General features: G+C 42.2%; 2 protein-coding genes across 3 annotated transcripts; both read right to left on the bottom strand.

Annotated features, from left to right (window-relative positions):
- Positions 1-864: 864 nt before the first annotated feature.
- On the bottom strand, positions 865-7,944 carry tcirg1b (T cell immune regulator 1, ATPase H+ transporting V0 subunit a3b). Of its 2 annotated transcripts, none has more exons than XM_037461436.2 (21): positions 7,787-7,944; positions 6,797-6,915; positions 6,347-6,425; positions 6,107-6,255; positions 5,906-6,001; positions 5,724-5,785; positions 5,510-5,636; positions 5,299-5,381; positions 5,101-5,194; positions 4,781-4,993; positions 4,537-4,687; positions 4,271-4,410; positions 3,992-4,149; positions 3,817-3,907; positions 3,622-3,740; positions 3,293-3,506; positions 2,723-2,833; positions 2,557-2,643; positions 2,346-2,466; positions 1,872-2,043; positions 865-1,713 (listed from the first exon to the last, which is right to left on the bottom strand). In XM_037461436.2, the coding sequence occupies exons 2-21, from the start codon at positions 6,911-6,913 to the stop codon at positions 1,620-1,622; spliced, it is 2,478 nt and encodes an 825-aa protein (XP_037317333.2). In that variant the 5' UTR covers positions 6,914-6,915; positions 7,787-7,944; the 3' UTR covers positions 865-1,619. The 2 variants fall into 2 exon arrangements, with proteins under 2 accessions (XP_037317333.2, XP_037317332.2); XM_037461435.2 differs by having other exon boundaries at positions 6,797-6,919.
- A 514-nt stretch (positions 7,945-8,458) lies between these two features.
- prpf19 (pre-mRNA processing factor 19) lies at positions 8,459-13,450 on the bottom strand. Its single transcript, XM_037462258.2, has 16 exons — positions 13,246-13,450; positions 12,897-13,046; positions 12,375-12,451; positions 11,750-11,891; positions 11,525-11,598; positions 11,353-11,418; positions 11,213-11,254; positions 10,975-11,049; positions 10,792-10,867; positions 10,574-10,683; positions 10,270-10,425; positions 10,112-10,181; positions 9,845-10,018; positions 9,538-9,620; positions 9,332-9,437; positions 8,459-9,235 (listed from the first exon to the last, which is right to left on the bottom strand). The coding sequence occupies exons 1-16, from the start codon at positions 13,262-13,264 to the stop codon at positions 9,138-9,140; spliced, it is 1,518 nt and encodes a 505-aa protein (XP_037318155.2). The 5' UTR covers positions 13,265-13,450; the 3' UTR covers positions 8,459-9,137.

Consider the following 13,450-nt stretch of genomic DNA (forward strand, 5'->3'; position numbering starts at 1 on the left):
GACCCACATCCACCATTTTTGCCACACATGCATCTAAACACACACACATACACATGCATGTTCTTGCACACAGAGACTTTTACTCTGATTTGGTATTTTGGTTTGATTTGCTGGATTGGTTGTTTGTTTGACCTTGCAAATCTATATTTTGTGTTATGACCTGTTCTGCTTTTCATTTTGTGTTTATATTAAAGTTCTATTGCTGAAAAAAATACTTTTTTGCCTTTTTCTTGAAGTAAATATATATGGGTCGAAACTGACCCGTAACACCATAGATGTTACTATAGTTAATAATATTAAAATTAAAAAATAAATAAAACAAATTTATTTAAGAGATGTGTTCTAATAGTGCTTAGTAATAGTCAGGTAACACAATAACCTTTTATTTATTTATATGATTCTGTTGAGGTTCATTTTACCATTTTTTTAAATTGAAATCGAGGGGTATACTGACAAAAAAAGGCCCAGAGGCCCACACCAAAAATATTAAAACCAATATTTTCATGGATATGGAAGCCTAACAAGGTAACCAAGAGATGAGAAACAAATTGGATGATAGCTAATTGTTTTTAGTGTATTTTACAGCTGATTTAAGACACGGGTCAAAACCGACCCGTTAACATAAGAGATGGTAACAGAAAGCGAACACAAGAGGAAGGTTAATGATATAATGTAATATAAGAGATTAACCTAGTTGAGCTGAGTACCACCTACAACTAAATGCTACATTTTAATTGATCAATATTATAATCAAACGTTATACAGATACCAGTCCGAATAATAGGTACTTCAATAAGGATGTATTCCTTCCTCCCTTAGAAACATCTGTTACACAATAAATGGTAAGGTAGCCTGTTTAAGGAAGGACTTCCACAACAGGATTATACAACAGAAAAATATTTAATTTCAGTTCAAATTGGATCAATTTTACAGTTCAAACCGACAGAAAAAATAATGTTTTGTTCTAAATAGTGGTATGATAATTAAAGTTATTATCTGTCTAAAATACTTAAAAGATAAATAAGCACTCAGTCCCAGTAAGGCACTTGAAAAATCGTTACAACCAATTAATAACTAGTGTATATTGTCCTTGGAAGACATGACAATGAGGAGAAGGTGTCTTTGGCTCAAAATCATTCATGTAATTCCCTGCCGTCAATTGAAGAATACTGCGGTGTTAATTAATACACAAATTCAACAATCATACCTTCCCTTAAACTTCTGAACAGATTCATTAATTGGTGTCTTTTCCCTTTTCAGAATCAATGTCTATAATGAATGTTCATAAAGTGTAAACCATTACAATTTGTTTGAGCTACTTACTGATTAGAAAGTACTACTAATGAAAAAACTAATTAGCAAGGAGATTTTAAAAAAAGTATTTTTTCTATTGAATGCAATTGTAATTCAATATTTAGGGACTTGTTCAATATTTCAAGAATAACAGTCTTTACGGTCGGGTTCATTGTGCAAGTCAATTAAACCATTTTACAGCCGACAGGCAATACCATACCACGTTAGGATGGGAAGACAATGTCATTCTGATATGATTAGTTGCAGTTCAAGTATTCATTAATATTTAACATTAATAGAACCATTCTAAGTAATGGTTTGGCCGATCACATATTAGCTGATGCATTGATGAGAGATGAGAAAGAGAAAGGGCACAACTTGTAGCCTGTTCCACTGTAGAACTTGTTCTGAAACTCCACCCTGTAAGAGAAAAGCAAAGTAAACATGCAGCAACACATGATCGGTTTTCATCCGCCTGCCCCTCTCTACGTGAAACAAGAGGCTAAGGAAACACTTGATGCATTCGTAAATGATCTTAAAAAAAGCTCAGTGCGCCTTTCCTCCCCTTTTATCCTTACCAGTGCAGACGGAGCGCATGCAGAAAAGCTGAGAGTCCCTCCATTACAAGCAGGATTGAGACGGTCAACACAGCAAAGACGGCAAAAACCACAAAGAGGACTATAGATCCCACATAGCCCTCCCACTTCAGGGCAATACGCATCACCATCACCCACAACACCTCTGACAGCTCTGTGGAGACACAAATAACCCACCGTCAGACAATCATCACGTGCGTATGAGCAACTGGCTGGAAAAAGACAGACTATTATGAGTGGGATAGGTTTTAGAGAGGGTGTGTGTGTGTGTGTGTGTGTGTGTGTGTGTGTGTGTGTGTGTGTGTGTGTGTGTGTGTGTGTGTGTGTGTGTGTGTGTGTGTGTGTGTGTGTGTGTGTGTGTGTGTGTGTGTGTGTGTGTGTGTGTGTGTGTGCGTGTGTGTGCATCATGTGAGTATGTGTATCATGTTTGCGCGTGTCAGTGGGAGTGCCACTAACGTGCATGTGCCAAACTCAGAGCCCAGAGTCGGAGGTAAGAGGCCGTGTTGGAGATGCAGCCCAAGCAGTACTCTATGGTGTGGATGGCCTGATGCATGAACTTGTCTGCGACATCAAAACCCTGCAGACAGCACAGATTAAACATTTACAGGATCCCAGTAGCTCAAATTAATCATTTTAGTACATTAAGTCAATTGGTCTTCCTGATTACCGCTTCATCCGCGGCGCCTTCCTCCACCTCCCCATGACGAGTGTTGATGGAGCCTTCTTCGGCCACCAGCCCGCGTCTGTCTTCCGGCTGATTTGGCAGAGAATCGGAGATTCGTAAATACGCCCAACTCTAAAAAAAGTTATCGTTTTGTCGAACACAAACTCACTACTTGACGTCCTCGTCTTTTGAATGCGATGAATTCACACATGGGCTTCCCAAGCAGGAGAACAGGGACCGCACACAGGGCCAGCACCACCAGGATCTTCTGCACCACAATCTGCAGAAGAGGTTACAGGATTGTAGTTTACACTTAAAATGAACACTGTCTCACTTTAGCACCTATTTTAAAGGAAGACATTGGTATTTCGTCATGTTATCGCATATGTAGTTCAAAAACATAAGCGTGCAATGGTTGTTGGGGGTTAGAGTGCCACAGGACATATTTAAACTTTATTATACCAATTTGAGAGTTTTCCAAAATATACATTTCTCCTCCAAAACCGAGAGATAAATAACCTTAAGATCAGATAATGTAGTTTAAAACTGTGAACTAGCAGGTTTTAGGCATCTTCAAAGGGGATGTTCAAAGTGTCCAAACAAAATAAACTAAAACCACTGATTTACAGGACTCTTCAATATACATCCCTGACCTGCTTAAAAACAGCTGGTGGATACATTGTGAAACATGAGTTAAAACATTGCTGTTACTTTCACAGGAAATAAAGAAACCACACACCTGCCCTTCATAGAGCTTTGGGTTGTCGGGGTTGTCCGTGAATAGGAACATGTCTATGAAGTGGATAAGTATACTGGGAGCGATTTTGGACTGAGCCGGAGTGTAGGCGATCCACTTGAAGACTACCATGAACACCAGGTAGCCAAACAGACACAACATGAAGAACAGTTCAGGGATCAGCACAAAGAACACACTGCTTCTCTGGCCAAAGTGCCTAGGGCAAAAAAAACAGGGGGGACGGAAATTAGGGAAACAAATATTTGAGCCAAAGTAAGTCAGAAAGAATGGAAAAATGGAGATGTACTCTAGACACACACAAAAAGATATACCAATAGTTGAAGAATGACAAGCACACTCCAAAAGTCATGTGAATGACACCGATGATGACTGACATCTTCATCTTGTACGAGTTAAGGAAAGTCAGTTTGTTGTTGGACAGCCCCCACACCTGAGAAAGACAAGACAGAATGAGGACGGATCCATTGACAGAATGAAATAAGGTATCCGATGAGTGACGGCCGTACCGGGTCAATGCCAAAAGGATATGGGGTGGTGAAAACACCGGGGACAACAGGATCCATGGATAAGTACTGGTTCCCCGCCAGGACTGAAGCACTGAAAGGAATGACACACTTAGATGGAAAAGAAACAATGTGTGTAGAGATAGGCAAAAACAAAAAAGGTACGATGTGTCCTCACTTCCATTTGTTGCTCTCGAACATGGGGCCGACGTGCCACGCAGAGTTGAAGGTACTGAGGCCTCGGCTGAAGCACTCATTGTAAATGGCCCCCGTGTAGATGGAGAACAGTCCCATCAGCAAAATCAGATACCTTCCTCCAAACATCATCCTCCAGATCTGGAAAACACAGGTAACAATTTCCTTTCAGCATTTAATATACAAGGTCTGAAACCTGTTTATGTAAATCATTGACTTTAAGACAAAAGTAGACGGACTCTAGCCTGTGCGTCTAAATTACCTCATTGTTGTTTTTCTTCAATTTGGGGTCCTTCTCCTCAAGGACCATCCAGAGGGCAGCCAGAAACATAAGTAAACCATGACCCACATCCCCAAACATCACGGCAAACAGGAAGGGGAATGTAATTATGGTGTACACCGCTGTAGAGGCATTGAGGGAAAAGACTTGATTTACAATTCACTCTTCTTTGCATTGAATTCTGAGCATCACAAAGTTTTCATTTCAACGGGTTAATGAAGAAACCTTTAAGAGCTGCGCAGACGTACCTGGATTGACTTCCCGGTAGCTGGCCACTCCGTAGGCATCAACAATGTTCTGGAAACCGGCTGTGAAAGAGTTGATGGGAAACAGGGTGGGTGGAGGGGTGGAGGAGGGCAAGCGGTTGTAGAAAGAGTCGACACCACTTCCACTCTTCCTCTAAAGACAAAGAACAGAGTTGGAGAACTGTGAAGAGGGTGAGAAATCGGGCGGTCCACTCATCCGTGGCAAGTCTCCTCATCTGCAGCTCACCCCTCCCTCTCTCAGGGCGCTCTGCAGTTCCGGCAGCTTGGCAACGGGACACCAGGCCTCGGCGATCAGGCATTTGTCTGTGACAGAGGGGCTGCAGAGATTCAGCACCATCTGGACCGCCTTGCACTTTTGCACACGCACCTTCCACTGGGGGAGCACGGCCACTGCCCGCATCAGCAGCTGCTGCAGGAAGGTCTCGGTCTGATACAACACCTGAAATACAGGGAAGTGAGAGCGGATTAGAAATAGATTCTTTGATGGAAAGCCACTGTAGGGCCATTTTAAACGGTTTGCTTTTTGTGAGCCTGCACTGCGCTTACTGATTTGATATCTTCTATTCTGCCTTGTAGTCCCTGGAGAATGTCCTCTCGCTCAGCGGTGCTCTCAGGGTACGCAAATGTCTGTGTGCGGAAGCTGTGAGGCAAAATAAAAAGATGTTCAGGTCCAACAGACATTATAGTGGGAACGTTTACAGTGGAAAACAATAAATATATAAATGATGATATAGGTTAACTCACCAATCGCAGATTTTTTTGACTTTCTGTCCAATCTGGTCTCCCCAAAAGGAGATGAGAAACACTGTCCATTGTACCATTTCCCCCTGCAAACGTAGAGAAAGCTGTTATTGTGTTATATAGCAACAGCTGTTATTAGACACCAATCAGAAGTAACTTTCTCATCTATGTCTTAACCCCACCCCCCCACCCCTCTCTGTGCACCAGTTCCCACCGTGTCAGGATGCACGAGTCGATCCTCCATTTCTCTGAAATCCACAATGATATAACCTCGACATGCCCGCCATAATAACCGCTCAAACGAAGGGACCTTCCAGGGATGGACCACTCCTGCCACAAAACTAAGAGAGAGGAGAAGCAGACACATTCAAAAAATTGAATGGAGTATAAAAAGATAAGGCTGGAAATTTGAGAACAATTCGATCTACCTGAGGTGGATATCTTGGCGGTTATCAAACAGCCCTGGGCTTTCCAGTACAGGTGGAGGTGCCTGTGAGATGAAGCCAAATAAGTTCATATGGAGTTTTAGTTTGCAGACAGTTTGCTCACACAAACGCAACCATTTTACTTCAAATAAATGGTAATGCACGATGCAAGGTTTCCCCCCCACCAGTGAGGCTGTGAGAGTGTGTGTCCTGGTCAGGACTCCTTGGTACTGACAGAGCTGGGTCAGTTGAGCCCGAAGGCTGTCTCTGTTCCTGGACACCTAGTGAGACACCAAAGACAATCTGTCAGAGTTCAACCTCTTTGGAGACTGTGCCAATAAGTCATTTCTTAGATTTATCATGGCGGTCTTGTTTTAAGCGCTCACTTCTTTGAGCTCTCTGGCCAGCCTCTCGCACTCCTCCTCTATGGTGATGAGTTCGCGAGGCTGCGGGGCCGAAGGTGTCGGACACGGAGGAGGAAGGGGACACTGCATGGGTGGAGTCAGTGAGCGATTGATCTCCTGCTCTAAGAAGGCTGAAGAGCAGATAAAGAAGGTCATGAAGGAAAAGCTCAACAACACTAATGAAAACGCAAAAACACACACACACAAAGAGTCAATACTTACAAATGGTTTTCTCAAGTTCCTCACATCGTCTGACCTCGCCGACAAACTTCCTCTGAAAGGAGTTCACGCTGGGATTCAACTAAGGCATCAAAGAAGAGGGGAGAGGAAAAGGGTTAATCGCGATCATCTGATTACAGTCATTTGCTACAGTTCAGTGACTCAAAACCGTGATGGGTCACCAACTCATGTAATATCAGATTAATAAACCCTGCAGATTCCAAAGTGACTCAATAAGGTAATTGATTCACCTCGTGAGCGTAATGATCATCACATGCTTATAATATGAGCCAAAACACATGAAAACAATCTGGAGCCCTCACTTTGGCACAATACGGGGGCAAAGTAGGGACACTCTGAAAAGTATTCTGACCCCAACTAAAGGTCCTCCGTTTGTCTTGGTCTCTGATCATTTAACCACAAGATTATTAACCAAGAATAGATTGAGCTCACATCTCTGAATTCAACCAGGCCGAGTTCTCCCAGCTCACTGACACAATTGTAGGCAGATCCTGACTGAAGAAAGAGTTGCACCAGGCACACCTCCTCGCTGCGAAACATGGAGCCCATAACTGCCTGCATGGAAAAAAGGACAAATTGATATTTCCCCAAGCAACATAGTCCAACGTAGCCAAAGTACAGCCGTTTACAGTGAGTATTATTGAGGAAGTGTAGAGGAAGGCAGTTATTCTCAAAAAGCGTTTTTTTCCCCGTCAGATAATAAAAGCTTTGCTGTGATCATGGAGAAGTTAGAGGGAGGAAACTGAAGAACAGGGAAGTATCAAGATACTCTCCAATGAACTGATACTTCACAGTCCTTGGATGGCATTTCCATTCTTGCGCAGACATGTTTCTAAAAACTGGATGCGAGATAAATCCCTCTTCAATAGAGAAAAAAAGGCATGGCTTCATATTGGAATACACATTTGTTTGTTACCTAATAAATGAAGCCAGGCTAATAGAAATGCACTCGGATACAAAATATCTGCAGCGAACCCTATCTCTGTGAAGGTTGTGTGTTCAGATTGCGATGGCACCGTTATCGACATTAACTTGTATTAATCCTGCTTCAGTTTATCCAGGACATTTGTGTCATGGACATATGTGACTGTATGGTTTTGGTTAGATGCACTAATAAACTTAACACTTGTCATGTTACTTAAAACAAAGGGAAACCAAGAAGAAACTTTGACGAATAATAATTCAACGTTTACATTTTTAAATCATAAACAGGGCACGGAGTCTAATTTCAGTCTGAAATAATGGCGATAGACATTTAAACGCAAAGACATTGATTGACGAGGGAAAACCCGTGACGAAATGTAAATGAAACACTAGGTTTTGATTTCTATCACCACAGCGGCGGTCTGTGTCGCGGTGGACAGCTGGAGGAGTAAAACAGTTATTTATGAGCACAAAAAGGCGCTGGGTGTCGCCTCTCACCTGCCTGTCTGCCTGGTGGATTCCGCTGACCTCAGGCTGTTCGGCTCCGGCACCGAGGGACACACCGGTGGCGAATAACAGAGTGAAACCAGACGGGTGGATCAGAAGTTGTCGATTTGTTCTCTCACTTCCTGTTTGTGGCAGTCATGTTGCTGCGGTATCACGTGACAGCTGGCGTTCGTCACTGGTTTGGCCACGTGGGCTTCGCTCGAGACGGCGTGACCGTTAGTAGTTTTCTGAAGAGCTGGGGAACCGTTACAGTCCAACGGACGCTGCCTGTTAGGTTATATTATTCTATTGTTACAAGGTTAAGATAGTATGTAAGTTGTGGGAGAGTAAGAGTGGGACGACAAATTAAACCAACGTGTTTACTGTCAGTTTCCGGAGTACTCATTCCTAAAGGCGACCACGTCCGTTAGTATTTCATTTGAAAAAGCAACTTGTCAATTGAAGTATTCTCCACCTAAAGTCAAGTGACGTAATGACTTTACTCCGAAACTCGTCAAACTGCACAGCATTCTGCAGTGAAACATCCTGGTGAAATAATAAACTCACCAGTGGTTTGACTTCATCACAAACAGATTAATATAAGGCAGATATGGACAATTCAACATTTACTCAGTCTTTAATTTCTGTGATTTCAGTGCCCAATGTTTTGATCTGACACATGAATGGCAATACAAAAGATATTTTATTTTATTGTAAAAGGGCAGAGCGGCAATGGGTAAAATAGCAAGTAATGAGAAATATACAGTTGGAAACAAAAGTTCAAATGGAGTAAAAGAAACAGGAAATGAAACTAAAAAGGGAGGTTAAACAGGACTACATTTTTCAGATGAACATGAATCTTAAACAGCGGTTCATTTTTTTTCTTAGCTGATCTGTACACTACTACAGATGTATTTTTTCATTTAACCCTACCAATAATGTAACAAAGAATGTCTACATCAATGAGGGAACCAGGTTGTTGGTACACCAATTATTGTCACCAACAGTGTACCACGACACTTGAGTTGTATTAGAAAGCAACATAAGAACCCCCCCCCCCCCCAAAAAAAACACTACAGTAAATTAGAATTGCTGGAAAATCAGAGAAGAACATTTCACGGGCTTTGCATCTCATTTCATTTACATGACTGACTTAAAATGCCAACAAACATTTTATCCTAACTATACTGCCAGTTTCATACAGCAAAAAATATCATGTGGTCTCATTCCTGGACACAAGGACTAACACACTAAGGAAGCAAAGTCAGAATGATTTTTCTCTACAGGCCCGTGTCCAGAATAGTGACTGCTCAGACAAAAAAAAAAAGTTGTATCTCCTCTAAGTAAGTTGTCATTTATTACCCTACAAACTGTATACTTTGAGACTTCTATCCATTCCTGCAGAGGTCAGGAACTGAGCGTTCTCTCCAAAGGCCACTCCAGTCACCAATCCTGTATGGTCTACAAAAAGAAAGGCAGAAACAAGGTCAAAGGGATGCTGCTTCCTCAGAGCAAACACCATGTGACATGCATACTGGATTGATATTTTGCACTCACTTGTGAAGTTGAGGACCTCTGACCACTGTTTGCAAATGTAGACACGGATGTCCGACCCTCCAACTGCCAGGTAGGTTCCGCTCTGGTCAAACACGAGGGACTTCACCTGAAGCAAAAATAAATAAAGATTGAAATTGAGTCAATGTGCTTGCTAAGCTCCTACTTGTAATCTGCTTTTTTTCCCCTTCCAATTTGCAATTTCTTACCTCATAGTTGTTGTCCAGGGTGATGGTCTTGAAGTTCTTCAGTTTCCGCAGATCCCACAGTTTGATGGAGCTATCCTGGGCTCCTGAGCACAGTACCGGACAATTATGTTAGCGTATTTTTAAGCAAACAGTTAGCCCCAGACCCCTTGGGTGCAAAAACAAGATATCACTAGTAGTTTAACATATTTTGGATCAGTGTACAAGTTAATGCAAGGGCAGCATTTTGTGTTCTCAAATGTTCCTGCAACTTGGCAACTCCATTTAAATACTTGATCAAAGGTTAGCAGCAAAAATGCTTAGTTCTAACCTGTAGCCAAATAATATCCATTCTCAGAGAAAGCGATGCTGGTGACAGGGCCAGAGTGGCCAGGGAAGTTGGCCACGTTGGTGCGCTCCTTCAGGTCCCAGATCTTGATTTGGGAATCAGCTGTCCCAGTGCCAAAAATGAGACCATCGGGGTGGAACTGAGCACAGGTGAGAGCTGTAGGGGTCAGAGGGGAAACATTACCACCCAGAGCAGGAGAACTCCTGCTCACACTTCCAAAAACACACACATTTCCACTGAGGCACTTACCACAGCCAGCACTTTCATCAGTAACCTTGGTGAGGACTCGACCAGTCTGAATGTCAGAAAAGGCCCAGTACTGCAAAAACATTGGGGAGAAATGTTAGCGTGGTTAACTGGTGTATTTTAGTGTTAAATATAGACTTCAGGTCTGTCAGCTCACACACCTGATCCTCAGAGGAGCTGAGCAGGTAGTCTCCAGTAGCATGTAAGGAGAGTCCAGTGACACCTCCCTCATGGGCACGCACCACTTGGACACAGTTGCCCCCGGCGACAGACCACACACGAATGGTGCTGTCTGGAGATGCAGAGAAAACCACGGACTAGAGGGGGAGGGATTGCAAAGATGTAAGGAATGAAAAATAAAATAAAAACAGTTACAATGACCGAAATACTCTTTTAGTAGTCACAGAATTTGTTTGTTGAGAGAATGAATTTGACTGGTTAATGCTTTAAGAAAAAAAGCAGTACCTGGGATGGATGGTAAATAACGGAGGTGACCTTCTTGGTGTGACCCTTAAGAGTTGCCACGATCTGTTCGTCGCTTTTGTCAAACACCACCACGTTCTTATCGGCTCCACCTGAAGAACACAACAGGGTCCATTTCAAACTAAAGTCTCGAAATTATTTGTGTATTAACAAATAACACAAAAATAAAAAACAATGAACTTTAGATGAAATCAACATACCGGTGAGAACTTTGTTGGTGTCTGAGGGACACAGATCCAGAGCCAGAATACCAGGGACACTGGCACTATGAAGACCCTGAAGGCATCAAAGAGATACGTTTTTGACATTGTGCTCATCAAGACAACCAAACAGCCATTTGATGAACAAGAAAAAGTGTAATTCGGCTAGAAATCCAAACTTACAGCGTGAGAGGCCACTTGGCGGTATTTGCTGAGATCCTCTGCTCTAATGAGCTCCTCTGGGACAGTTTTTCCCCTCTGGAGAAATACATTAAAGCAGTGAAATTGAGTCTGAGTGTATATCGCACGGTACCACAACCATTATAAACTTGTGCAAGATAAACTTTACACAACATTGAGATATCAGGAGAAATTGGCAAAGGAAAGTAAATGAAAGAATACAAAACCCCCCTAAAAATACCTTCTTTCTCTCTGTGGTGAGGATGGTAGCTTTGTTTTGAAGCTACAAATAGGCATATTGAAAAAGATGTTAGACCTGCTAAAGAAAATGTAAAGCTTATAGCTAAAAATAATTGATGTAGATAAGAACAGACAACTCACCTTCTGAATGATCTCTGGGGTCATTCCCACCTGTTCACTGATCTCCATGGGCTCTCCGCCCGCACCCTGAGAAACAAAGGGCAGCAACAGTCAGGAGCAGAATGTCAGAATGGATTTCAATAAAAATGTATGTTCACCATCTTATCGACAGGATATAATAAAAATCACTCACTGCTGCAGCTGGCTGAGAGGTGGGGATTGCCTGAGGAGCAACCAATCCAGCCTGGGGTTTGAGTGTAGCAAGGGCTGTAAAACAAATGTAGACCCCACTAGGAAAAAGCTCCTTCACAATGTACGTTTTTGTGGATTATTCTGAACAGACTGATGTTAATAAGCCGTTCTTGGTGCTTCCCAATTAGAGTGACGTGGTACAATAGAGGACAGACTGTTAACGCACCTTCTCTCGCAGCAGTGACCTCTTTGGTGAGCCGAGCGATGACTCTGCATGCAGCATCATGTTGGTAAAGCGCATGAGAGAGTTCTTGGCGAGTCGTCTGCAGCTGTTGCCGCAGGGTGAAGCTGTGAAGCATAACAGCATCCTAAAACAAAAGTAATAAGTTCATTATATGGTCATCTTAAGGGAACAAGCTTTGTTACAGAGGTACAAATTTGTTAACACAAGAAAAACAAAGGTTGTTTTCGCTTGCCTAAAATGTTTAAAATCAGTTGACTGTGAATTTGTTCAAGCAGCGTGCCGGATTGAGTCAAGCTATGCGTTCAGCGAAGTTACCAAGACAGCGGGTCACCGTGTTTGTATTGTACATCTGTGTTAAAACCAACTTTGGAATGTTTTTTTAGTTAAAAGAAAATCACATTCTTCAAAAAGTCATGATTTTAGTCAAAATAGGAGACTTTGGGCATCTGAACTAAATGGTTTATGAATTCCTGCAATTGTCAAATTAGCTCATAATTCCTTAATTCAAAACAGACACGTTTTGAAGCAACAGGTTTCTGCGACAAAATTGCTGATGGGATTTTGTTGGATTTCTCTTGTGCCGGCCGTCAAAGACAACAATACCTACCCACTCATCTTGAAGGGACTTGAGAATGGCAGGAATGCTTGTTGCTGATGGAGCCTTTGGTCTAATCGGATGGGACACTGAAACAGAGAGAAATCACTTATTTAAGTTGTTTATTTGTTTGTTTCCATAATAGAGATTTTATACACTGAAGGTTTTATGAAAAAAAAAGAATATTTAGATTAGTCAATCATAAACCAAATCATCAGTTACCTTATTTAATATAAAACTCCAAATATTGGCAAAAACCATGTTAATCATATCAACACTAATAACGTATTAACTAAAGGTGTTTAAAAAGTTATCAGCTACATCTGACTATAATCAATGGCGGTTAATGAAAGTTATGTGTTGTTGGAACGGCTTTAGAGTAGTTCATTCATTCATTCATCCATCCATCCATGGTCGGGCGGTGCTGTGCATATTAATTACATCGAGTGATTAAGCTGTATTAGTTTAGGCTAGCTGTTACATTAACTAACTGGCAACACGGCGTAGATCTCGAGCTGCTGCCAGAGGTCTCACCTTTGATATCGACGAGCTGCTCCTCGGACAGGGGTTGTCCGTTCATCGGGTCGGTCCCATTCTCTGCGATGTACTTCTCGATCAGCCTGCGCTCGAACACCTGGCTGGACACCGGGGAGACACACGGGTGCTCCGGGACCTCGTTGGAGACTAGATAAAAATGCATTTACAACTTAAATATCACATAATACCGAAAATGAAACAACGACAAGCAAGACAGGCCGACCAACATTAGCAGAAGACGACACTGCATGGCCGTTAGCGCTAGCTAAGTTAGCAAGTAGCATTAGCGCAGTGGCTAACTAAGCTATACTTCCTCCGTCATATCGATCAATCCAACTTCACTTACTTGCACAAACCAAAGACATCTTTCCGACAGAGTCCTTATAGTCTCTACTGCGAATTGGGTTTTACTAGTAATGTGCCTCGATAGTTATTATCGGTAAGGTAAGCTATCCTTATGTTTTACTTTATGTGGAAATGGCACGCTGTCCTTTCATTGCCGCTACAAACGGACCTCTTCTTCTACGCTCTCTTGCAGCGCTCTGTGCAGA

Source organism: Pungitius pungitius, chromosome 2 (assembly GCF_949316345.1).
Source record: "Pungitius pungitius chromosome 2, fPunPun2.1, whole genome shotgun sequence".
NCBI classification, from domain to species: Eukaryota; Metazoa; Chordata; class Actinopteri; order Perciformes; family Gasterosteidae; genus Pungitius; species Pungitius pungitius.

Coding starts and splice junctions, on each gene's coding strand:
- tcirg1b (XM_037461436.2), bottom strand. CDS start 6,913: ATGGGCTCCATGTTTCGCAGCGAGGAGGTGTGCCTGGTGCAACTCTTT. Junction 5,786..5,905: donor ACACTCTCACAGCCTCACTG/GTGGGGGGGAAA, acceptor TTCATCTCACAG/GCACCTCCACCTGTACTGGA. Junction 2,044..2,345: donor TCTGAGTTTGGCACATGCAC/GTTAGTGGCACT, acceptor GTGTCTCCACAG/AGCTGTCAGAGGTGTTGTGG.
- prpf19 (XM_037462258.2), bottom strand. Junction 10,868..10,974: donor GCCAAGTGGCCTCTCACGCT/GTAAGTTTGGAT, acceptor TGATGCCTTCAG/GGTCTTCATAGTGCCAGTGT. Junction 9,621..9,844: donor TGGATATTATTTGGCTACAG/GTTAGAACTAAG, acceptor TACTGTGCTCAG/GAGCCCAGGATAGCTCCATC.